The sequence below is a fragment of the Equus caballus genome, chromosome 7 (genome assembly GCF_041296265.1).
Source record: "Equus caballus isolate H_3958 breed thoroughbred chromosome 7, TB-T2T, whole genome shotgun sequence".
Classification (NCBI taxonomy): Eukaryota; Metazoa; Chordata; class Mammalia; order Perissodactyla; family Equidae; genus Equus; species Equus caballus.
Window position 1 is genome coordinate 33867501 of NC_091690.1, and position 25658 is coordinate 33893158.

General features: G+C 50.2%; 4 protein-coding genes across 35 annotated transcripts in view; 1 reads left to right on the forward strand and 3 right to left on the reverse strand.

Annotated features, from left to right (window-relative positions):
• Positions 1-5837, reverse strand: part of VSIG2 (V-set and immunoglobulin domain containing 2) — a 6113-nt gene extending 276 nt beyond the window's left edge. Inside the window, exons 1-6 of the mRNA XM_023645059.2 lie at positions 4605-5837; positions 3909-4072; positions 3069-3276; positions 1946-2104; positions 877-996; positions 616-760 (exon numbers count right to left, since the gene is read on the reverse strand). Of these exons, the coding sequence (XP_023500827.1) occupies positions 616-760; positions 877-996; positions 1946-2104; positions 3069-3276; positions 3909-4072; positions 4605-5010 (1202 nt within the window). The 5' untranslated portion in view covers positions 5011-5837. The remainder of the gene's footprint in view (positions 1-615; positions 761-876; positions 997-1945; positions 2105-3068; positions 3277-3908; positions 4073-4604) is intronic.
• A 160-nt stretch (positions 5838-5997) lies between these two features.
• On the reverse strand, positions 5998-15259 carry ESAM (endothelial cell adhesion molecule). The gene is made up of 8 exons (XM_001502160.6): positions 14979-15259; positions 14426-14830; positions 10683-10870; positions 9418-9619; positions 9065-9220; positions 7511-7633; positions 7091-7217; positions 5998-6848 (listed from the first exon to the last, which is right to left on the reverse strand). The coding sequence occupies exons 2-8, from the start codon at positions 14493-14495 to the stop codon at positions 6533-6535; spliced, it is 1182 nt and encodes a 393-aa protein (XP_001502210.2). The 5' UTR covers positions 14496-14830; positions 14979-15259; the 3' UTR covers positions 5998-6532.
• LOC102150912 (endothelial cell-selective adhesion molecule-like) overlaps positions 12847-25658 on the forward strand; it is a 32926-nt gene continuing 20114 nt past the window's right edge. For 4 of the 17 annotated variants that reach the window (XR_011440528.1, XR_011440529.1, XR_001381098.3 and 1 more), the window contains exons 1-3: positions 14706-14815; positions 16049-16209; positions 24839-24960. The gene's annotated coding sequence lies outside the window, so the exon portion shown is untranslated. Of the gene's footprint in view, positions 13147-14687; positions 14816-15193; positions 15428-16048; positions 16258-19244; positions 24961-25658 lie in introns of those variants that run through there. The other 13 variants (XR_011440532.1, XR_001381099.3, XR_011440521.1 and 10 more) reach the window with 12 other exon arrangements.
• The window catches only part of MSANTD2 (Myb/SANT DNA binding domain containing 2), a 30298-nt gene continuing 23365 nt past the window's right edge, over positions 18726-25658 (reverse strand). For all 16 annotated transcript variants that reach the window (XR_011440514.1, XR_011440513.1, XR_011440512.1 and 13 more), the window contains 2 exons: positions 24104-24164; positions 18726-20254 (listed from right to left, as the gene is read on the reverse strand). Coding sequence is in view for 5 of the 16 variants with exons in the window: in XM_023645061.2 (XP_023500829.2) it covers positions 19402-20254; positions 24104-24164 (914 nt within the window). In the remaining 11 variants the exon portion in view is untranslated. The remainder of the gene's footprint in view (positions 20255-24103; positions 24165-25658) is intronic.

A 25658-nucleotide genomic window follows, 5' to 3' on the forward strand; every position in this document is an offset into this window, starting at 1 on the left:
TGCATGAGAATCATCTGTGGAACTTTGGTTAAAATGAAAATTCCAAACTTGTCACCCCACAACACACACACACACACACACACACAGAGATTCTGCTTTAGGAGAGAGAAAGTGTCCTGAATCTGAATGTTTAACAAGCTCCTGGTGATTTCTGCACAGGTAATCTGGGGACCACACTTCGAGAAATATTGCTCCGATCCCTATTCTGGACCCCATGACTAATAGGTAAGGTGGATGACAGAGGCAGCTTTTGCTTCTCCTTTCCTTACTGGCCCACAGAGGAACTAAACTCAGCTGGGTGCTCAGGACAAACCCAACTCTTGGCATCCACGTCCTGTCGATGTATATGAAAAGGTCTTAAAAACAAAAGGAAAAATTCTTTTAAGTATCAGCAGAGTGAGGGCAGCTGGTGGCCCAACCCCTCCACCCGTACACTTCACTCACACACTCAAATACACAGGCTGTACTGCCACCCCCACCACCAAATCCCAGGGCTGAGCAGCCCTCCTGATCCTGAAATGCCCCTAAAGATGTCAGTTTGAGGGCTGAAGTCACCAACTGTCAACTGAAGCCCATTCCTCCCTCTCTGCATAACCCCCCAGCCCTCCTGCTCACCTCAGGTCACTACCCCCATATGTCTCCTTGGGCCTCTTCCTCCTCTCTTTCTGGAACCTCATCAGGCAGAATGCAGCGATTGACAGGAACAATACACCCAGGAGCACCCCAATCACAGCCCCGGCCATGCGGCCTTTGGAAGGTTCTAGGGAGACACAGGATCCTCAGAGCTGCAGAGCTTCCTCGGCCCTTCATCAGATAGCTTCACACAGCCTCCCCAACCCATGCCTGCCAGTCTGGCCTCTGCCTGGCATGCCCTACCAGTCACAGAGAGGGTCAGCTCACAGGATGCACTGCCCATCTGGTTGGTGGCCACACAGCGGTAGGTGCCCGAGGAGGTCAGGGAGAGATTGGTGAGAAGGAGCTGGCCAGACACCTCATCTAGAGGGTAAAGAGGAAGTGTCCCATCACTCATTCAACTCACAGTGAGCACCTGCTGTGACAACAGCAGATTTCATTTCATGCTTAGGAAGAGAGTCACCTCATTTCATTAGTAAGGAAACTGGCTCAGAGAAGGAAAGTAATTGTCCGAGGTGACCCAGAGAGGAAATGCCAAAGCCACCACAACTTCTGCGTTCTTTCCACCCTACACAGCTGCCTTTTCAGAGGAGGGGGAGACTGCACACACATGAAGGGTTCAGAAACTGGCAATGGAATCGGAGCAGGGTGCTTACTGGCTGATGTCAGGTTCCTGGTTGGGGGGAAAAGACTTGATTGCTAGAAACTGTATCCCCTGGGGTGGCCCCAAGCTGGTCCAAATGCTTTTCTAAACTGCTTCCTTCACTTTGGAAGGCAGAGCACACACCAGGGGGGCTCTGGAGGGCTCTCTGGATTATAAAGGGGTTTGCTGGGGCTGGAAGGAGAGACAGGGCACTGGAGCCAGCATGAGGACCCACCGAGAAGCCAAGGCTCTTAGCCAGTTATATGGTTCCTACAAAGAAACTGGCTAAATGAGTCAAGCCAGTCCATGCTACTCTGCCTCAGTTTCCTCTCTGAGAAGGTGGGGAATGATTCATGACCCTTAAGAAATCTCAAAGAAATCCCCCCAAAACAGACAAGTGGGAATCATGGAACGCACCTACTTTCCACTCTCTTCCAAGATATCAGGAGTACATTTAGTTTGAGAAATGCTCGCAGGATCACGCAGTCACAGATTGTGCAGGAAGACAGACAGAAGGGAACGATATAGGAAGCCAAAGGAGAAGCAGGGAGAAGGTCTAGCCCCTTGTCTCACCCCAGGCGTGGAACTGGCGCTGTGGGTGTGTGGAGATGAGAGACCAGATTTGCCCAGGTCCTGAGTCCCCTCTTCCTTGATGCGCTGGGCCCTTACCTTGCACCATGCTGCCAGGAGAAGGTGTAGGAGAAAATCCAAGGTGCACCCAGTTGTACACTGGCCTGGGGGCTCCCTCAGAAGAGCTGCATCTCAGCGCAGCAGAGCCCCCCACAGAGGTTTGACCACTCTGGCTGCACAAGGGGCGACTGGGGGGCACTGCAAAAATCACAGACAGTACCTTAGTGATCTTCTATCCCTATGCCCACTAAGTGCTAGATTTCCTGCTTCAATACCCCTACTAAAGAGTGGTCCACTTCTGTTCACATACCACTGCATCCCCAGGAAATTTCCACTATTGGAAATTCTGATTGTTAGAAAATTCTTCCTCATGTTGAGCCAAAATTTGTGTTAATGTCATATCCACCCATTGGTCCCAGTTCCTGTCCTCTGGGTCCACAAAGAGAAATGAAAAATTCCTCCTCCACAGGACAGCCCTTCAGATATTTGAATGCCACTGTCATACACCACCTCCTAGGTCTTCTCTTTTCCATCTAAACATCTTCAGCCTCTTTAATGGTTTATTCTGTTTGCTCATCTCTGAGCAGGCTCTAGTTTGGGGTAAGACAGAAAATCTGAACACAAATTAGTGCTTAGTAATAGGGCCCTTGTTCCTTTAACGGCCACTTCTCTTCTCTGCCACTGACCTAGGGAGGGACAGAATCTGAACTACAAGAGGGAGGTACCCCCAAAGATTCAGCAGCTGGGGGCATGACTCAGATCCCTATGTATATGGGAAGGGCTTTCTCTCTGGAACCCGTGGTTAGCAAGGACCGAGGCAGGAAGCATTTTTTGTGGAGGGTGGAGCAGGAGTATGACCATCTAGATTAGAAGACTTTGGGAAAGAGGCATTTTCCCTTGGGGTCCCCAGTGCCAATGTGTGCTTGGGCTGGAAATCAGGATGGGGGTGGGGTCGCCCGGTGGCATAGTAGTTAAGCTTGCAAGCTCTGTTTCGAGGTCAGCACCCCCCATCAAGCCACGCTGTGGGGGCATCCCACATAATATAGAGGAAGATTGGCATGGATGTTAGCTCAGTGACAATCTCCCTCAAGCAAAGAGGAAGATTGGCAACAGATGTCAGCTCAGGGCATGTGGGGGCTGGTAGGTCCCCAGGGTGCCCTACCCAGCACAGTAAGGTTGATTAGCCCCAACCCATTGGTGTAGAAATCTGGCGGGTTGTTAACATTGCAGAGGTAGGTGCCAGTATCCGAGGGGTGAACATCAGTCAGTTTCAGGGTGGCCACCCCTCTTGTTGGGGGATCCTGAAGCAGGCTGGCCCGCTCTGCCTTAGAACCAGTTGGATACAGATGGCCATTGGTGAAGTACAGGATCTGGGGAGAAGCAGAAGACACACATATGTGCCTTTTTCTGCCTGGCATCAACTCTGCAGTCCTTTCTCAAAACTGAGTATAAGAGACCCTTCCCTTACGCCAGCCAGGGAGGCTGATACTCTGGCTACCAGCTAGGTGGCCAGAACCATGAAGGTCCATCTGTCCCCAAATACCACCCCTTCCAGGTGCTAAATGAACTAGATTCACTCTTTCAGTTACGCATGGATCTCTCAATTTGTAAAAACAAAAAAATTAATGCTAATATTCTTGGAAGGGGCAGCATATCCTACTACGAATCACAACTCTCAGTGTCAATGGGTTTATTAACCGCAGCTGGGACTGCACTGACACAAGAGAGTCGGATACAGGAGCTAAGGGAGAGGAAGTTGGAGAGAGTACGGAGCTATACATGTGATGGAGGGTCACGCAGACGGCAGTCCTGAGAAGATTAGAAAGAGTTCACTTATTTTTTTATCCAAGCACACTGACCCCCAAAACGCACTCTCCCGACTACGCGCCCTCACCATGAGTGGGCCTTCTGTTCCTGCCTCTCCCCGCCACCCCATCCCCAGCCCCTGCCCAAGAGGCAGGAGGCCCCGCACTCCACTCTGGCGCAGTCGCTCTCAGCTCACGGGATGGGACGCAGAGATGGGCTCCCCAGGCTGTACAAAGCTCCACTCCAGGGCGAAGTTGTCTCCCACCGACGTGCTGTAGCTGCAGGTCAGCTCGGCCGTCTTGCCCACCGGCGTGCTCAGGGGCTCGGCGGGCACCTGCACCTCCACGGCTGGCCCGGGCACTGGGGACGCAGAGGGAGGCTGCGGGAGGGGCGCTCAGACGACGCCCGGCCAGGGCCAGAGGGGAGCGGAGGCCGGCCGGCTCCAAGTCCAGGTGGTCTGGAGGTCCGGCCCACCCCACGGCTTTCAGAGCGGAGGCTGGGGGCTCCCTCCTTCCCCAGAGCTCAACTCCCTCCCCTCGATCCCTCCCTTCTCACTCGAAACCTGAGGTTTCCGGGAGGGAGGAGCCGCATCCCAGCCGGGTTTTTGTGGGTGAAAGGACCGATACCCGGCTAGGTGAGAGGGTGTGTTTGTGGGGGAAGGAAAACAAGAGTCCTGCGGTGGTTAAACCCTCCCGGAGAGGCCCAACTCTCTCCCGGCTTGCGTGCATCTGTGCTTCGCCCTCCCGGCCTTCGACGCCCCCTCCCCGGCCTCGCCCCCGCCGACTCCCAGGCCCCAGCAGCCCGCCCGGCGGGACGGATAGGCCTCAGGAGGCGGGGAAGCCGGGCCTCTGCTCCCACCTCTCCCTGGGTCCCGCCCGGCCTCCTTCCTCACCACTCATGCAGACGAAGCCCAGCAAGGCCCCCAAGAGGAAGGGCCCCGGCAGCTGGGCCATGGCCGCGTCCTGCCGTCTGTTGGTCCGTCTGCGTATCTGGGTCTGGGGGAGGGAAGGCAGTGCCCACAGGGCAGTCTCCTTGTGCTGGGCAGGAGCGAGACTGGCTATCTCAGAGCAAACAAGGGGAGAGGCAGACGCCCTCAGGTAAGGAAATGCTCCTCCCTCCTCCAGGCCCAACTCTGGAGTCAATCTAGCCCTACTGCCTTCTTCTGTCTTCTTCCTCCCAATTTCTGAAGCTGTCAGGCCCTGGGAAAAGGGCTGGGCTTGGGGTGGGCACCCTAAAGGGAAAGGATCAGAACTGGAGCTCTGTGGGGAAAGAGTGACCCTGGAGGAAGTAAAAGGCATTCTGATAATCTGAGAGCTGGCAAATGACGTCACCACTTTGGGGCCTCACACTATGCGCATGAGCCGGAGGCTGAAGACCCCTTCTGACCATTCAGAGATTCTTGTTCCTTCCAAGCCTCTCTCCTTTTCGCCTCTGAGATCCCTTCTTTGGCACTTTCATCACATGAGGAAGACATTAGGAGTCTCCATGGAAACTGCAACCACCTCCCTGCTCCTAGAGCGACTCCATTTTATGGGCAGAGAAACTGAGACTTGGAGGAGAGCCACCCTTGGTAGGAAAGGGTATGGCAGAACTGGGGCATACACTGCACCACATCCCATGCCCAGCTCTCCCTCAGTACAAGGGGGGTCACTACTGGATGGGCAAGAACATGTCTGTGTCAAGGATTCAATGGTCTGGGAAAGGGGAGCATGTCAGTCCCCACCCCCCCCCACCCCCCCGCCCCCGCCCCCGCCCCCGCCCTGGAAGAGGAAGCAGGAGATTAAGTGTCTGCCGCCCAAACAAGGAGCACTCAAGTCCAGCAGAAAGTGCACCAATTTCATCCCCTTGCTGCTCCAAGTGGGTTAGGGTCTTCTCAGGCTCTTTGTGCTTCTCCCATGCCACCTTACAGCAAATAACCCTTTTAAAGACTCCAGAAGAGGAGCCCACCGGGGCCTAGTGGTTAAGGTCAGCAGGCTCTGCTTTGGCAGCCTAGGTTCAGTATCCTGGCACTGACCTACACCACTCATTGGCGGCCATGCTCTGGTGGGGACCCACACACAAAATAGAGGAAGATTAGCACAGATGTTAGCTCAGGGCGAATCTTCCTCAAGCAAAAAAAAAAAAAAAAAAAGGACTCTAGGAGAACTATCCTGAGGCAGTAAGATGGGAGGCTGCATGGAGAAGCCCTCCACCTGAGTACACAGCCTGGGTAAGGGTCCTCTTTGCATCATTGTAAAGTTCAACTTCTGGAAATTCTAAGTTTGAAAAGGCAATTTGACTCTGACTTTCCATACAAACACAATGTATCTTTATTGAAATTAGCAAAATAAAAACAAGAACACACATTTCAAGTTAGTTTCAAGATAAAAAATATCTTCCCTAACCCCTGCTCCAAAAAAACCCAACCAAGCCAATATAACCAGGACAGGTTATATTAATGCAGGGAGCTGGAGTGGGAGTGAAGGATGATGTTAGATAGGGGTCGAGGACAGATCAAGGGGGCCTGGAGGACTCATTGACTGGCAGTCCCCACCAGGGCCCTGGGGGGCAGCCAATCTCAGCAGCATTCCACTGCAGTCACAGAGAGGACTGTGGGGGGGGGGGGCGGGGGCAGGGGCCAAGGCTCTTCCTAATCCCAGGTCCACTTCCTCCTCTTCTGCCTCCTGGAAGTTTGGGTCTTAACTGAAACTCAGTTTTCCCACAGTAAAGAAAGGTGGGGACAGAGGACTGGAGGTCTGGAAGGTGGCCACCCTCCCAAAACTCAGGCTCTGTGCTAGGGGTGACCCCTATAGGAAAGAGAGAAACCAGATGGCTAGGCCATCACACCAGAGACCCAGCTTGACTCTGGGCGGGCACCATCACAGGGACAGCACCCATTCGGCTCAGAGCAGAGGAAGAGACTCCCCCAGGGCTGGGGGATATTGGCTGGGGGTGGGCCCCATCTGTCCTGGGCAGCCTTGGGGAGGGCAGGACCTGACTGGAGAGGCTGGGTGTGGGGGTCAGTGCACCAGGCCTGGCCGGGCCTTGGGGTGGCCGGAGGGCTCGTGCTGAGGTGACAGAGGAAAGGGTCCCATTCTTGGAGATTGTGTCTGAGCCCTTAGGCCAGGGCAGAGTCCGAGGAGCAATGGCGTCCTCCCTAGTCATCAAAGAAGTAATACGAGGTCAGAAACTGGAAGGGGGAAGAGGGGAGAGTTTCTACATGCTTTGTCTTACTCTTCCTTCCCCCCACTTTCAACTCCCTTCTCCCTTGAAATGTGCCCATAGAAATGATGTTTCAGCCACTGCCCACCCTTGCATTAGATGAAAGCTGCCTGAAAATCCAGCCTCTGTAAGGGGAGCTAGGAGAACCCCATTTCAGCGGAGACCGGGGACACTTACTTGATATCATTGGCTGGCTCCTCTAGGGCCTTGCCCCGGCGGTGGTACAAGATGACGAGTCCAGCCAGCAGCCCCAATCCAACCAGGGTTCCCACAACAGCTCCAGCAACCACCGTAGCTCTAGGCCCTGGAAAAACCTTGGTGTCAGAGGGAAACACCCAGCTGCTCCCTACCCCTCTCCAATCCCACTACCCGTCGGCCACCAGACTCATGCACTCTTTTTGCCTGTTAAGAAGAGGGGTGGCTGTTAAATAGAATATGGCCAGTCGCTGACCAAACATACGTACAAACATTTGACCAGGACAAGCTCCTTGTCCTGTTACAATGAGAGGCCCCAGCAGACAGGCCTCCTGGCCTCTCTTACAACCCCACCCCCACCATTACCAATCTTCTCCTTAACCACACTTACCCCTCACTGACCTGTGCTCACTTCCAGGGTCACATTGCACTGGGCACTGCCCACCTTATTGTGGGCCATGCAGATGTAGACTCCGGACATGGAAGTGGAAAGGTTTGTGAGGCTTAAAGACCCGCGGGTGGCATCTGTGGACACAATTTAGCCATGAGTCCACAGACCCTCTTTCCTACTGAAAAAATCCTGCCCCTCCTCTGCAATGTCCTCTTTGACCCTCTGGGAGACTCGGCTGTCTGTTCCCTGATGAAGGGAAAGGTGTGCAGCCAGCATGCTGGGCTCTGCTCCCAGCTGCAGAACTGCTAGCTCAATACTCTTCTCCATTTCCACTGCTCAGTATCCCCAGTCTACATCTGAAGGGAGGCTAAAGAGGAAGTCATGCCCCGAAAAAACAAAACACGATTTTTACTTTTATTTCTGAATGGCAGAGCGATGAGAGAGAAAGAACACTAAGCTAGGAATTAGAAAACCTAGGTTCCAGAATAGGCCGTGTGACTTTAAACAAGTTACTTGCCATCCCTGGGTCCCAATTTCTTCATCTGTAAAATGGGGGTAATATGACCTACTTAACGTTGAAAGGATTATATGAAATTATCACTACAACAGTTAAAGTTTATTGGCTGCTTACTCTACACCAAAGACTAAGTTCTTTACATGTACTAACTTACGAAAATTTCACATCAAACCTATGAGGCAAGCACTGTTTAAAAAAACAGGGGCTGGTTCTGCTTCAGCGGCCAGGGGCTCGCCAGTTCAGATCCCAGGTACAGATCTACACACCACTTGTCAAGCCATGCTGTGGCAGGCGTCCCACATATAAAGTAGAGGAAGATGGGCACGGATGTTAGCTCAGGGCCAGTCTTCCTCAGCGAAAAAAAAGGGGGGGTATTGGCAGCAGATGTTAGCTCAGGGATAATCTTCCTCAAAAAAATAAAAATAAATAACTTTTATTATAACAATGGTCCAATTAAAAGTAGAAAAATGGACAAAATGAAAATTCTTATGACTACTCCCTAGATCCAAAAATTGCTAACATTTTGCTATACTTATTTCATTTCTCTCTTTTTATGAGATATTTTAAAATAAATATTTTAGCATGAATCTCCAAAAGCTAAGGACATTGTCCCACACAACTACAATACCATTGCCACACCTAATAAACTAATAATAATTCTCTAAAACATCTAATACTCCATATCGAAAATGTTCCAATTGCCCCGAAATGTCTTTTATAGCTGGTGTGGTCAAATCAGAGCTATTGACATCCTCATGTTACAAAAGAAGAAATGGAGGCACAAAGTCACATGCTAGTGAACAGCAGAGCTGGAATTTGAACGCAGATTATGCGGCTCCAGAGCCTCTTGAGTAACACAAGCACAGCACGGGAAGCACCCAGCACGATGCCTGCACCTGGTAGGCCCTCTTTCTCCACCCCTCCCCACATCCTCCTTCTCCCCAGGACTTCTCAGCAGCGCCTCCCCTGTTCACCCCAGTCTCTCTGGTACCTCGGGTCTTTCCCCCACCCCAGCCACAGTGTCACTTGTCTCCACAAGTTCCCTCACCTAAAATTGGTGCAAAGAAAACCTGAGGGGATGGGGGTGGCCGCTCCCACTGGTACTGGGCAGCGGGCTTACTCCTTGGGGACTGGCAGCTCAGGGTCACGTTGGTCCCCACACGGGGCACGCCCAGGAGACGGCAGGATGGAGGAGCTGGAGGAACTGAGGGAGGGGAGACTGGTTAAAAACTCACCCCCAAGGGACCAACAGACCCCCCCCAGCCCCCTCCTCCCACACACAATACCCTTCTGTTGCTCCATTTGCCCCTCCTCCAGCCTTTGCATCAGCCACTTGGGAGAGACCTGCCTGGCCTCCCATGGGGGTGGGGAGATATTGGAGAGGGTGTGCTTCTCACTTACCCAGCACATTGAGTTTTAAACTTCTGCTGCCATGGCCCCTCTCTTTGCCTTGACTGTCGTGCACGTTCACAGAACAGAGGTAGGACCCGGAGTCTTTCTCCTGGAGGCCCTGCAGCCGCAGTGACACATTCCGGGAGGGCATGGGGTAGACCAGGGATGCTCCAGGTTTGTTTGACACGGTCCCACTGATGTACGCCAACACCTGGTGGGGCAGAACACCTCCCCGTTACTACCTGCCTGCACTGTGCCCGCAGCTTAGCTAATCCCCCTCCTCCAAACTGGCAGTCTTCAAATGCCCCTCACCTGCACCCATCCCCTCTAACCTGTACCAGCCCCTCATTCACCCCATCTTCCTAGTCACCCCCTCACCGCCCCAGGTCCTCTTCACCAGAACAGCTCTTGTTCCCTATACATTGTCTCTTCATCACCCACTGGAGGTGTTTAGAAAGGTGGTATAATCTGCAAGGGCTAATGTAAATAGAGAGTATGTATGAAAGAAACTTAGACTGCAGGGGTAGATCCAAGATAAAAAAAATATATATGTTTTTTAATCTTTTTCCAGAAGATGCCCCTCCCCTATGTATAAGTTCAAGCCCTGTGAAACCTGGATCTACCTCTGCGATCTAAGTTTCTTTCATAGATACCCCCTATTTATCAAGTGACCTCTTGAACACACTTTCTGGGGCCTTGGAAGGAGCCCATGCAAGCAAGGGGCTCTGAAAATGAAGTGTCATTGGCTTCTGGGTAAATCCACCTTTGAGCATAAGTCTGATGTCAAGAAGGAGGATAGGTGGGAGACTGTGAGAGGAGAATACCCTTGCCTCTCCAGGAGGATATAAAGGGGCAGCAGGACAGATGATCATTTGGGAAAAGAAGCGGCCTGTGACAGTGTTCAAAGCACAGAGAATGTGAAAACAGAAAGATGCTCAACTTTAAAAGTTGTGTGATAATTGCCCTAACCCTTCTCATTTCCTCAAACCCCAACCCTCACTTCCCCACCCTGAAAGCGAAGTAAAACGCCACTCTACTTTTCAGTGTTTTGTGTGCTGGATTTCTAGGGAAAGCTGGGAAAAAGAGAATTCTTTTGGGAACCCTCCAAGGTCAGAACAAAAATAGAACCGATGAGGAGGACCTAGCTCTTCCCTGAAACTTCTTGCCGGACCCTACTCCCTGGCCAGTCCCTCGCCCCACGGTAGACAGCTCTTCCCTACGGCCCTGACGGGGCGCAGCAGCTGGCCTCTGGCTGAGAGGCTTTCCTCCCTTACCTGGTCCGGATCCTTCCCCTCCTGTACCAAGTACCACATCACGGTGGACGTCTCCCACGGCTGAGCGGAAGACACTTCCCCTGGCAGGGTGTACCAGGCCGGCAGCACCACATCCGCGCTCTCTACCGCCTGCAACCCGGTGAGGCTGGCGGGCATGTGCAGGTCCAGCTTGGCCCGCGAGGGGGACGCTGGGGACAAGAGCGAGGCATGAGCGCGGAGGGCTGGCTCCCGGTTCGCTCCGCAGACCCTGCCCAACGCGGCGGGAGGAGAGGGTCACGAAAGTCCTGCGGACAGGAAGGACGAGCCTCGCGAGGTCCCGCCACTGGAGGCCTCGAAGACCGCCCAGGGCCCGCTAAATTAGCGTCCTGCTTTCAATTCCATCAGAGCTCGTTCTCCCCAACCTCAGCCTGTGGGTTTGTAGCGGGGATAGGGACACATTTCTATGCATTTATTTATATCCAGAGGCGCAGGTTTCGGAGCACCAAGAAGAGGGGGCAGATTTCCAGCGAGGAGGGGAAGACATCCAAGAGGAAGGGGAGATGTAATACGTTTGATGTACACTCTGCTTAGCCCACTTGCTCCCCGAATTCCCCCGGGGCGAGAGCCAATGGGGCAGACGTGACGCCGGTCAGGATCGCCGGCGTGTCTCGCTCCTGCGTTCTCAACCTCATGGGCGGAGGGGGTTGGGAGGCCGCCCCGTTACTGATTAACCCCGCGGCTCCTTCTGAACTGCTCCGAGCAAGAGCGAGAGAGGCTGGAGCGGCCCAGCGCCCAGCCTGGCCCAGTGGCTGCAGTGCTCCTGGCCTCCCGCTCCGTCCCGACACGTGGGCTTCCCCGGAAAGCGGAGAGTTGAGACCCAGAAAGCTCCCAAGGGCCCTTTTGGGGCCCAAGCGATCTGGACGGATCCTCTGAGGTCACAGGGAATAACAGCAGAGCTGGGACGAATGAAGGGCCCCTGATAATCAAGTACAAAGCTTGTGTCTGCGTGTGTCCAGTGTTCAGGAGGTGCACTGGGGTGTTGGTTTCAAGGAGTGGACTATCGAATCAATACTGGCACCCTGGCGCCCAGGAACACTCACTTTTTGCCCTTCAGAGAGGCAACGGAGCAGCCTGAATCCTAAGCCCTTTGGGGGAATAACCTTGGGTTTGTATCCGGCCAGGCCTGAGTATGCTGGCCGCCCTAGTCCTTGGCCCTGCTCTTCCAAGGCCTCAGCACTCCTGCACCAGAGTCTGAGACGTCACCTCCGCATGGTGACCAGGCGGCCAAAGCGCGCTCAGGGTCCGCAGGCCCGGCTCTCCGCCCTTCTAGGCCCAGACCGAAGGCCTCTGAGGGCCAAGGAGCAGATCCGGCCAGGATGCGCGCCGCCCCCACCGCTTCCCGGCTGCGCGTCTTTACCGAACCACCACCCCTATTCCTTGGCCTTTGCAGCACCCCCTTCCCATTTCCTGGCAGGTCCCTGCGGGCTGGGCAGGAAACTTGTGCCCAGTGATAAGCCAGAAGACAATGACGGGGGGGCCACTGGACCGGAGGCTCTACAAGCGAAAACAACCTCCGCCTCAAGGAGCCCAAAGCCCCCTGGGGACCCGCCTGCTCGCTCTTCGGGCGAAGCCAGGGACGCCAGGAGGCCTGCGGGCGGTGGCGGCTCTTCCGAGGCCTTCCTGCAGCACGCTCCCTGCGGCCAGAACCAGCTCCCGCCGGCCAACCTGCCTGGGTCCCGGGAGGGGCGCCAGCCTCCTTCGCACACACACCCCAGCGACCCACCCAGGTCCCGCATTTATAATTTCACTTTACAAAAGGTAGACGGGGGTTAAAATAGATAGTAAGGAACAAACGCTCCCTGTCCTACGCCGCCAGTCAGAAACTAGGGGCTGAAGAGGGCCCGAGGCTTCCCCGCCCCCGTCCCGGGTGTCCGCTCGAGCAGATGCCCCCAACTCTTCGTCCCTTTTCACTCCCGGCGTCCACGGTGCCATAGGGAGAGGAAAACGAGGTGGTTGGGTCTGAGCGAAGGAGAGAGGAGCAGCCCAAGAGAGTGACCCTTCTGGCCCGCTCCGGGCCCGAGAGTGAGGGAGCAGGCGCGGGCCGACGGAGAACGAAAACGGGCCGGCTCCCCAGGCCGACTATTTTTAGTCTCCCTCCTTCTCTGAGAAACTCCCCCCGCGGGCTTCTCACGCCCCAGGGGCAGCAGCGCTGAGCCTCCGAGGAGCGCGCGGGACGGAAGGGCCGCGCTGGGAGCCGTCGGGCAGCGCCGGGTGCCTGCCCGAAGCGCCGTGGGTCCCCAGGGCCATTTAACTCTCCACCGGCTGGCGGGAGCTCGGCAATCCCCCCGGAACGTTGAGCCTGGGCCGTCAGTATGAAAACTGAGGCTCAGAGTTCGGATAGAAAAAGGAGGGGTTGCAGGAGAGCTGCAGACCATGCACCGGCGGCAAGCTTGAATTCTTCTCCCCGGCTCCGGAGGCCCAGCAGGTAGGGGGATGGGGGAGTTGGGGGTAGAAGGCAGAAGGGAAAGAGGCGCTCAGGTTGAAGTTGGGAGAGGCAGGCTGAGAAGTTGAGGGATCCTGGGGCAGGCCCACCAAGCCTAGAGGGGCCGGGAGCTGTATAGGCTTTGGTGCTGCTGGCTGCTCTTGAGCCCCACACTTTGTCTGGGGACCCTAATACTTCATGCCACAACACCCTTGCAGCAAAAACCAAGCTAAAGGGGACATGACTGAGAAGTGGTCCCCACCTCAGTCCTCATCACCGTGGCCGAATTACACTCTACATCTTTCCAAGCCTTACTTGCCCCGGAGACTTGCAACCTGAGAGAAATGAGGAGTTAAAGCCATCTCCAACAAACCCAGCCTTCACCCTCATTCAGGATCCTTGAAGAGGAGTGGCAAGAAAGCCTGGGAGGTAGCAAGTGAAATGGCTTATAACAGGTTTAGTTCCTGCAGGGTCCTTTTCTCCCCAGATGTCACATTGGGCCACCCCCAGTTCCTGGGTGCCTCTGGAAGCCTTCAACACTCCTCAAGAATTTGCTTCAAGGAGGCGCCCTTCCTCTTTGACTCTTTGCTTTGTCCCTTTGGCTCTGGGAACGAATGGGGGTAATAGAGCTCTGGTGGTGGGGGGGGGTCACAGTTCTGTCCTTTAGGCATTTGAACCCCTCCCCCATTTCCTGTGTCCCAAATGACCTCACGGTCGTGCTTTTGGGGCACCTCCCTTGATTCCCAGGGCAGGAAGCAGGAGGAGGGGGCAAGAGGGAGGATCTAAGCAGGGGAATTGACATGAAGTGCGTGTGTAAAGCTCAGGGGACCAGGGAATTCCTGGGGGCTCTGCACATCAGTTTGTGTGTGGGGTGGGGGGGACCTGAGGGGGCTGGAGTTAAGTCCTTAAGCTCTTTAGCCAGTGTCTCATCTAGCAGCTCAGCTCATCCGGCTCTGCTGGGTGGAGGTGGGGAGTTGGGGTGAGGAATGGTTCTGATAGCTCACCCCAGAGGTCTACCCAGGTGATGCCCTAACTTCTCCTCACCCCGCACACCGCACCCAAAGTGGGAGCTGTCCCCGACAGAAGTCAGCACCGGCCAGGGATGCCCTGAGTGGCGGGGGTGGGGGACATGTCTGGGGGAAGGCAAGAGTCAGAGGCAGGAGTCCCGCCCCCCCCCCCCCCCCCCCCCCCGGTCCTCATCAGTACCCAAAACCACCTCCCTCAGGGTCAGATTCACCCCATCTCCCATCTCAAGTCCCCTCCTGGTCCGGGTTTCACTCACCGAGGGTACTCAGCCCCAGGAACAAAAACCGCAGCAAGTTGGTCGCAGGGGGCCCGGGCAGGGAAACCATGGCCTTCCCTGGCCCCGACGGATTCAGGGGTGCAGGCTGCGGGACACACCAACCGACAGGTGCTGAGGATGCACGACAGCCGGAGCGGACGCGGGAGCCGGGCCACTGACACCAAGGGCGGCTCTAGCCAGAGTCTGTGCGTGTGTGCCGGTGGCGGGTGGGGACCGACGGGGACACGGGGGCGGGGCATTCGAGGGGGCGGAGAGGTCGCCGTCCTCTCCGGCGGAGTGCGCGGGTGACCTGCCGCGGGGGGGCGCTCCTCGCGCTCCGACGGCCGGATCTTGGGGCCTCTACCGGGTCAGGACGTAGGGTGGGGCCGGGTAAGTCGTGGCGCCCTGCGGCAAGGGGAAAACAGAAGGGTCCTGAACCGTCACACTGCGGCCATACCCTTCCCCCTCGGCCAGTGTGGGGTAGGAAAGAGGACTAGGAAGGGAAGGAGGTTTGGGGATTATCCGACGTGCAGGGGCCACCCGCACCACTGACCCCGTAAACGGCTGGAGCTCTGGCCCGACTAACTGGTTCCGAGCTTGGGGGTAAGGCGTCCTCGGCCTAACCCGGGCGGCCTTCCTGGAGGAAGGGGAGAACCGCGTTTTCCCGGGCCCACTGGGACTCCGCAGTGCGGGGGGAGGAGCGGCAGGAAGGGGCCAGAGTACCGGCCGCGCGGGTCCCGTTCTGCTGTCCGAAACCGCCGCTTTCCCAGTGCCAGGCGCGGGCTGGGCCCCGGGAACCCGGCCGCAGGAGCTCGTCGGGGGAGAGTTAGGGCCACGGCCGCCTCCGCCCAGCCCCGCACGCGCCCCCCGCCCGAGGCTGCCCGGAGGAGGCCTGGGGCCGCACCGCGCCGGCGGAGAGGCGGGCTCTCGGCAGGTTCTCCGAAACTACCTAAAACCCAGGCCCGAGGGTCACCCGGGTCTTGTGCCTCACACCCCGAGCAGGTAACAGACTGGCACAAGGAAGCCCCGGGAGCTGAGCGGGAAACTGAGGAAACACAAGCCTTGTTCCCAGCTCCTCGCCTCTGAAAAGAAGGGCTTAAATATAGGTCTTAGGCTGCCTGGGGAGGAGGGGGCGGCTGCGGGAAGGTAGACTGGACACAGTCCCTCCATTTCTTTATCCCCTGTATCTTCGCTGCCTCCCATCCCTCCTCAGGCCCGCTCTGATCCTTTAATTCCCGGCTCTAGATCTCGTTCGCTGTGAATTTAATTTAACGACCCCACCCCCGCCCGCCTCCCCAGCCATTCAGTCAAAAGGCCCCTCTGCGCCCTCTGGCGGCCGCGGCTCCCCTACAGAAAGGCACGCACCTGTTCTTGCCTCTGGGTCCAACAGCCAAAATCAAGATGCTTCAAACATCCGGGGCCAGCTCAACCACCGAGCAAAGGTCGCCCAGGGCAGAACGCATAACCAGTAACTCCTGGCGCTGTCTGCTCTGGGTGGCAGTTGACTGGGAAGAAAAGCAACCAGGCCTCCTGGATTCCATTTATTCCACACAGTTATGCTCTTAACATTGTGTCCTTTGTGCCTGCACTGCACAAGGTCTTTTTCTACACATTGCCCCACAGACCCTCTCAGCTGCTTCTTCCTAGTGTGACCTGCCTGGCTGCTCTTCAAATACCTACCAGGCAGTGGCTTTGAGAAATGCCTACGCAAACGCCAGACTGCTCATGCAAACCCTGGAATCTAATACTTGGCAGCTCAGTGGCAGCAAAGGCAACAGAAATAGGTAACTGCCCAGGGACCTACAAACCTGGAATTGGCAAGTAGATTGTGGGTGAGTGTCTGGGGTGGGGGGCTATTGGTTTGGTTTTTCTATTCTATCTAAATTTTTCTTGACTTTAGTCTACATTGCAAACTACCTCTTGTAAACATCCCTTTGCTTCCAGACCAGACTACAGTCACCCCAAATAAGTAATTTCTTCCAAGAAATGCAGTGCAAAGCCTTCTAGTTGTACCTCCCAGGAACACCAAAGCACTACACAGGCTGTGCTCATCCTAGCGAGTGCTACATAGGGTAGAGCCTCAACATTCACTCTGTAGCTAACTTTTCCTTCAGAATTTGGATCCCAAATAATTTGCAACATTGGAAGGAAAGCTGCAACCAAACATCTGTAGGCAGTGACTGTCTCCATGCGACACAGGGGCAGTCCCTTCACTTTCACTGCCCTCACCCCAAAGAACTTTCCAGACTGTCTCCTATTTAATCATTTTTTTCTTCTGACCCTGAGGCAGTCAAGTGCTAGAAGTTACCAGAGCAGCTCTACTACTTTCTGAAAGTTTTTGCTAAGATGAATTTTAGGGTGCACATTGCTCTCCACCCCTGTGTAAAATGAGCATGTTGGCACAGGTGTTCTGTGAGTGACCTGGGAACTGCTTGCATAAACATGTTGTGTGCAAGAACTAAGTCCAGAGTTTCATGTGTTAAGAGACTCGCAGGTCACTAGATTTCTTCCAATCAACCTCATCTTTTATCTCTAAAGTATTTTCTAATGCTGATTCTTACATTTGAATAGCGTCTCCATCCCCCTTCAATCAGTTATAAGGCTTCATTAAGGTCTAAATACTCCACTTTTTGATTTTAGCAATGCTCATATAGTTATCTGACAGGCTGCTGTCCTCTTTTCTAGATTGTTCTGGCCAAAGAGACAGGATATTCAGTATCAGCAAGCTACTTTCTTTCCAAGTCTCCATTTCCCAAAGCTCAGCTTTGTCCTCTTGCCCCTTCCCCTCAGCCACCCCAAGCCAAATGGTGAAAACACATAGTGGGTCCGTCTCTGCCATCTTCTCCGTGCTGCTCATGGTGGTCCAGCAGTGCCCCATTCTCAGTAATGTTAGGTAGATCCAAAACATCCTCCCTCAGTGCTCCCCAAGTGCTCTGCCCCAGCTAAGTGGGAGAGAGAAAAAATGCATGAAGCATGGAGGAAGATGGGCACGGATGTTAGCTCAGGGCCAGTCTTCCTCAGCAAAAAGAGGAGGATTGGCAGCAGTTAGCTCAGGGTTAATCTTCCTCAAAAAAAAAATAAAGAAAGAAAAAATGCATGAAGCATAATGTTAGTTCTGGGGTTGGTCAGTGGCAAAGGTTGGGGATGCCATGTAGTACTCCTGGTAATAATGCTTTTTTTCTGCAGCACTTAGCACTGAATACTATGAGATTATTGCTACAAGATGGTCAATGGAGCCTCAGCCTTTAGGTCTGTAATTCCAAGTTCCAAAAAAGAGCAAATTCATGAGAATTTCCTAAGGCCCATGCCTACAGACTGTGCCCAGGGAGATGAGGAACTACACTCAAACATTCCAGAATATCAATACTCTCCCTGAACAAGCACTCACGTTTAGCAGCTCACATCAGAAAACAGCCAACTCTATACACCTAGACTGAAATGACATTAATAACAGTTATCCCATGGATTATAAGCTCTTTTGCCACTAGAAAAATAAATAAGCAGCAAGCAACCAAGCGATATCAGAATGAAAACAATCACTGAACTGATTTGAGACCATTCAGGTTGCAGGACAGAAAAAAAAGCGTGTTTTTTTTTTTAATTTTACCAATATGCAATTTTATCTTCAAAAGTGTAGAAAAATGGGGAGAATTATAGCTCTTACCTGGATTTTCAGTCCATTTAAAGTAGAGCACCTGAGAGATGTTGGGGGATCATGGAAGATAAATAACCAATCAATCAAGGCCCTGCCACGAGACCAAAGTGATCCTTGACCACCCTCCTAGTAGGCTGGTTCTTAGCCAGGAGTACTAACCTCTAAGTGGAATGCTAGTTGACCCAGAGAAATCTCTGAAAGATCTAAACGTGATGGTTACTTTCCTAATGGAGTGATACCTTACAATGTCCTATCCTATGGATCATTTAAAAAAATGTGGGGGGTCTTCTCTCCTTTTTCATGGGCAGCATGATGACATCAATTCTCCACTTGGACCCCTTGAGAGAGATGCCCCTGATTACTGAGTGTAAAGATGAGGACTGAAAGTCTCTTACAAATTCATGTACTTAGAGTCAGAAGGAATATCCTAGTGGTTTTCAAAAAAGAAATACTAAATGAAATGTCCAATGACATCTGGAATTCTGCCAAGAAATAATGACATTGGTTAGTGGGATACAGAGAGCGAAAGGCACTGAAACATCCTGCTGTTTGTTCTGTTCATTCTTAGCAGCAAAGTCAGAGCACAGCCCCCATTGCCAGTGCGACTACAACTCTGCTACGAAAAGCTCAACTAGGACGCCAAGAGGCCAGGAATTCCTTTAATTTGTTTTTTTTTAAAAAAGTTTAAATGGCAACACAACCATAAAGTTGGTACATCACAGAAACAAAGGTCTTTGCAGGCAACACTGATTGGGAATAGCAAAACACTTGGTTGGTGAAAAAAATGAAACTAAATTATATACAATAGTAGCTAAGTGTGATATTGAAAAACAGTCTTCTTTACTGTGACTCAAGATTTAACTTGCCATTATCTATTGCTTATTTATTCAGGGTTGTAAATAATACTTATATAGAGACATAGAGATGTGTAAAAATGAAACATTGTGAAAAAAATACAATTTTTCAATTTCATATGAAACTCAAAGTATAAGTTTTGTCCAATATGGAATGTACCTACATTTGTTTATATTAGGGCTCTAAAATCCATTTAAAAATTGGTTTTTGTTTTTAAAAAAGAAACAGCTGACCCACCATGCAAGTTCGCTGTATATCTTGCTTGCTCAAAATGAGCATTTTCAGGTGAGGTCTGTTTTTTCTGCCCAGAGTCTACTATGATTCCTTAGAAGGTGTACTGGCCCAATCGTGGAAAGAATTTCCATGAAGAGTCTGATGGCAGCATCTGGATGAAGGACAGTCTGGGTAATGAGAAGTGAGTAGAGAAGAGGGAGGTAAGAGCCCAAATCCTTATGAAGGATGACATTCAGTTGTTAAATTTTAAGGGGTATCCAATGGCTTTTTCCAGGCATTCAACCAAAGAGCCAGCGGAAAGAAAATCCCTCTCTACTTCTACAAATTTGATATAGATGGATTTGGGGGAAACTCCAGGATCCACAATACAGTTCTGAGACAAAAACCCATTAATACCAACCCAATCTTTGCTGAAGGTTTTAGTATTTGCTTGGAAATGTAAAAATAAGCATTGCTGCAGAGTCCTGACCTCAGCAATCCCGAGGTAGCAATAGATAATTCGGGTGGGTTCTATTTCCACCTGTAATGAGGCTTGTGCTGAGAGGGTTTCCAAGTCAATCCGGCCCTCCTTTCCGGCGTCCAGGGAACGTCGCTCCATGTGGGGTGAGGGGGGCCTCTCGATACATTCTTCATAGCCAATGGCATAAAGGCCTGGGCTTTTGGGAATGCCTCCTGGCAATAAATATTGAACAACGTTGCCACCCGTTGGTTTGGAGTGGGCAATGGGTATCCAGTCAATTTCCATGTGCAGCTCCAGGCACCTAGCTTCACTAATAGTGATCTCTAAAAATTTGTAGTAGACATTTTTCCAGTTCATTTTCTGCACTCGGGTCATAATGATACGTCCCTCAGGCTTCTCGGAGTTGAAGTACTCCCGGAGTCGCTTGCCAAGGGGTACCTGGGAGCTGATCTCAGCATAATGGTAACGGATATCCTCTTTCCAACGGGTGTTATAACCAATTCCAAAAATGGCCAGTTTATTAGAAAGATGAAGCCTTGAAAAGTCTGTCCAGCTCTGAAATAGTTCCCATTTCAACTGTACTGATTCCAAAATCTGTACAATATTCTGCATGATGTCTCTCTTCCTAGAAAGAGAAATAAAAGTCAAATTCCTCAGGTGTCTAGATCAGCACTGTTCAACAGAACTTTCTGCAATGATGGACATGTTCTATATCTGAGCTGTCCAACGTGGTAGCCATTAGCAGTTAAAATGTGGCTAGTGTGAGGTATTAAGTTTTTAATTATATTTAACTTAAAATTACATTTAAATAGCCACATGCGACTGGTGGCTACCATATTGGACAGTACAGGTCTAGATAATCATAGTACTAAAATCTGAGAAACACTCACCCCTAGGAATTGTCTAGGAATTAATGATAAACTGCTTTCCATGACTTGTATAGTCTGGCTGTATTACACTTAGTAACTCTTGATCATAAGATGCAGGTGAAGGGTGCTACATTCAGAAGGGCATCCAGTGTCACTTACAACAATGAATAGCTTAACTTTTAACCTGGAAGTTCAATAATTTGGACCCATAGATGCTTACTGTAGGAAAATATAAAACTGATTATGACTCATGCCTTGATACAAAAACAAAATAACATTTTCTTCTATTTGTCTGAAAATCATTACTACTCCCAAACTTAAAAAAGAACTGTCAGTTTGGCACAGATTGAAGATCTGAGAATTCAGATGGAAAGGTCCATATCAGGCTTACGTTTTAAGAGAGAAAAATGCAAGATAATGAATTGAGACTGTTCTAGAAAATATTTTATAAAGGGAAGCAAAAGTATAGAAAGTATTTCAATTTTGATTTGGATAGTTAACAGTAAGACAAAAAACAGGAAAATTCTTGTTTCACATGCAACTTAACTCTCAATTATAACTGATACTTCATGATTCATATATATAAGGACATGTAATTACAAGTTTGTTTCAGGTATGGCTAAACTTTGATATTGGAGGATTGAAGTTTGTTAAATATTAATTAAACGATTATACTCTACATCAATCATAGGTTTAAACTGCAAAAATACTCAACTACCACATTCACATACAATCAGACATAGGCAAGAAAAGAGGGTGTACATGCTGCTTCGCTAACAGCTTCTTGGGAGGAGACAGATCCTTAAAACTTTCCTAGTAAATTCTCATACCTTCCGGTGGAAGCGCCTTTGGAACAAACTAGGGGATCTTCCCCAGAGTCATTCTCAGCCTTCCTCTCACTGTTCTTGACTGTGTGTGAGATGACAAACAGCTAATATTTTGTTATCAGCTGCTTCTTGGAACCAAAGACTGCCCTGGATTCATCCCCAACCCTTTAGTTTCTCTCGAAAGCTTCTCCAGTATCAGAGTGGCCATCTAGATGACATCACTGCATTCCTGGCGAACTGTTCCTCTTCTCGGGGTACACAAAGGCACTCGATGACCACTCTTCTCATATTTAGATTGTGGTGCTGGTGAGGCTAAGACAGAGGACCACATTTCTGCAGAAGTCTATGCTTTACAGAAAAACTACCTTTCATAGCCACCATCTTTCCTCATCCTCCTGTGAAATACTTCAAGGAGGACTAGGCTAAGGAGCTGGGATGGAGGGCAGAGATGTTTGTTTTACTCCCTGATGTATCCTGATGCCTGACTACAGCAGGTACTTGATAAATAAGTGGTGACTCTTCTTCATGGATGAAGGATGGTATATGTCACTACAGGGTATGTCCGCTAATTCAGGCTAATCCCACCTACAACTACAGAGTAAGAAAATCCAATGCCCAAATGAAGTTATTTTATTCAGCACTGTCAAAGCCCTAATTCATCAATAAGGAACAGTTCTGAGGAAACTGTTGCATTGGAAAATAAATTTCCTATTAGGAACCTCTCTAAAATCTGTCACCCTGTGAGCTGAAACCTGGAGAAGAGGCAGCACAGGCTGAAGATTTTTGTAGAGCCTGCTCTGCTGATCTGATCGCAGCCTGAAGCTCCCTGGGCTCAAGACTCGTATCAGCTTTTCGAAGCCATAGAGCACAATGAGAACTAGGCCCAGTTATTTAAATGGTTCCTGAAAACCGTATGTTGTATTTCCTCATTTCTCAAGTTCCAACCACAAGAAAAGTTCAGGCGGTTTTCGGTTGGTAACACGAACTCTGTGAAGTTTGAGTTCATCCCCAGTTACATCAACTGGGCCTCTCCTGTGGGTGCCCAGGGGTTAAAGGGAGAGACGGGTCATTTCAGTGAAAGAAACAACAAATTCTTTGAAGAATACGGGTTTGAAGGTATGGACTTGTAATAACTTTTTTGTTCTTGTGAGGAAGACTGGCCCTGAGCTGACATCTGTTGCCAATCTTTGTCTTTTTTTGCTTGAGGAAGACTGTCCCTGAGCTAACATCTGTACCAATCTTCCTCCACTTTGTATGTGGGACGCCACCATAGCATGGCTTGATGAGCGGTGTGCAGGTCCACACCCAGGATCTGAACTCATGAACCCTGGGCCACTGAAGCAGAGAATGTAAACCTAACCACTACGCCAGCAGGCTGGCCCCTGTAATAACTCATTTTTAAAAATACTTGTCAAACTTGTCAGTTTCCCTTCCTTTGGGACATTTTGATGTCACAATTTTAAAAGAGACCCAGCTCCCAACAAGTGATGGCCTCAAACTTACTGATTTGAATGATAAACTTCTTTTTTGAGGAGTGGGAAATAGTTATAATTTTGGGGAACAATTCTCGATCCCTAAATTTTCACCCTCTCCCCTGACATGGAATCAGCTGACAGTGGGAATTCTTTGGTTTCAAAGAGATATTCTGAAAAAGGCAAAGGGCTGGTGGTGGTGGTTTGCTGAATGAAAACAACTAATATTTCTGCATTGTATTGCTTGTCATCTATCACAGGCCTTTCCAACTTGCCTCTTCCTCTCTACTTTTCTTCCACTCTCTCTTAAACATCGAGATCACATGTGTGGAATGAAGTATACAAGAGCAACTGGGGTTATGAATACTACAAGGTTACCAGCTAAAAAAAAAAGCTGTTTTTCACTTTACCCCTAAAATTTTTTTTTCCCCTGAGGAAGATCAGCCCTGAGCTAACATCTGCTGCCAATCCTCCTCTTGCTGAGGAAGACTGGCCCCGAGCTAACATCCATGCCCATCTTCCTCTACTTTATACGTGGGCCGCCTACCACAGCTAGGCTTCCCAAGCGATGCCATGTCCACACCTAGGATCCGAACCAGCAAACCTGGGGCCACCAAAGTGGAACATGTGCACTTAATCGCTGCACCACCGGGCCGGCCCCTAAATTTATCTTTTAATATATTCTCTTCAGTAATTAAATTTAATCAGGGACTCACTTAAAGTTATTTAAAAGAACCGCAAACACACGATCACTGGTAACTCAGAGAACTGTGATGTTCTTACAAAAGAGTAAGGTTGAACTGTTGGGGGAAGATCAGGCGATATGAGTCAGTGGAAAGACCCTGGCCCTGGACTTCCGTAGTCTTTCCTCCAGCAACTGCTTCCTTTTCTAAATGTATAAATGGGTCATCGAAGAGCTTGCTTTTTAATTCCAAAAACGTAATATTATAAGGAATTTAAGTGTCCCTTTGGCCCTCCGGTCATTTCACCTAACTGCAGATAAACTCAGGGGCCTGTAGCTCATCTTTGTATCTTGTTTAAACATCCAGATATCCACATTCACACACAGGCAAACACTATAAACAGGCTTATTTTCATGTAACACATTTATTTCTTCTTGTTATATACATTTTAGACTAACCACTAGAAAACTTAAGCTAAGAAGATGAGAATGACTAGACGTGCTCCCTGAGTGGCATGGCTCTAACTCCCACAGCATGTCTAATTACAGCAATGACTTCTGGACCTTCCCAATGGTCATTAAACTCCGATAAATACACTCTAGAAAAGTGAAGTATCTACTTACTGTGCTTCTTCAGAAGACTCTTGTTTTATTTTTAATGTTCTCTTTGTGACAGGTATATCATCTGAAAAGCAAAGTTTTTTGAAACAAGTTATATTTTCCTAAGTGGTGGCATACACTTATGTAGATAAGTAATGTTTACTGTTCATTCCATACTTTCCAACGTGAGGCCGTAATTCTAGTGTCAAACCTTGTCCAATGCCAGACTTATAAATATTACTCTCATATAATGAGATGCATACATTTATATGCACAATCAGAAACAAGCTCTACAAGTATAAAATTCTTCAAGGTCACCAGCGGATTTCTAGCTGGGAGCTTAAAGCTTAATTTCACTGCAAACATGGGTTTTTAAAGGAACAAGAATGAAAATAATTCTGTCCTATTTAGGTTTTCTATGTAGGTTTTACAGAGCAAATATTCCCCCCAAATCAGGATCAATATACTCCGCGTGTTATTTTTTTCCCAAGTTTGGGTGACTTAACTCTCTACGGTTAAAACCAGAGTTATGGGATGCCAATGTAATTTAGACCTTATTACTGTTTTGAAATTAATAGGCAGTGATCACTGAGCATCTGTCCTTTTTATTCTTCCAGTCTTTAAGTCTGTCTCTTATATTGTGTTAGCCTTACAGTTTTATAGCCTCTTTCTTCTGTCTCTCTCCCAATATTTGAGATTCTTTTTTAAAACAGCAGTCCTAAGAAGTATTACCTTTTAATCCTTTTTCTCTGTCATCAGGAATTCTATAAATTCTGCCCATGGACATTATCTTAAGCTAAGGAAGCACATTTACAGTGCCAGTCCTACTTATTCCTTGGAGGTTGCCTGAGTACCTCCCTGGGGACCCAGAACATCTACTGGTAAGTGAGCACTGTCATACACTTGCTATTAATGCACAGTGACCGCAGCAGACACTTGATTCGTACTTCCAAATTATGAAAATCAAAAGTGGAGCATTTACTGCAAAAAGAAACAAAAAAGCAACCACATATGCCCTCTTAATTAAGCCACACAAGTTTAGATTTGATGGCAGGAGTTTTCTTTTCATTTTTAATGCTAAGACTATGCATAAATCATTCCAGCTACTGTTGGGATGGGATCCCTTTTGAGGTTTGAAGGAGTATGATCACTGATAAAATTCAAATACCAGCTCTTAGCAAGATAAACTGAGGCTTCCCTTCATTTTTTGTTCAGAATAAAGTCTGGGGGTACACCTTTTCCAAATCACAAACAGAAAAGAAAAAGTATTTGGAATAAAGGAAGGAAAAGGTATTTACATCTATAGCAGTTGATCCAAGAGTCAATACTCTCGGCAGTCATTTTAGAACTAGGAGGTGCAGGATATTTAAAATTGCATAGGAGTCTACCTGTCCCTGAGCTTCTTGTGTAGCTCAGAATTAGGAATTCTTCTGAGTCTTTAGGAATTTTGCTGCTACCCAAATCACCAAATGACCAACACCAAGCACTAGTTGACAGTTTAAGGCTAAGCCAAGGACGCCCAAATTGCCCCAAAGACACTGGCTATACGGCTTTTGCTGACAGTGGGAACAGTATCAAA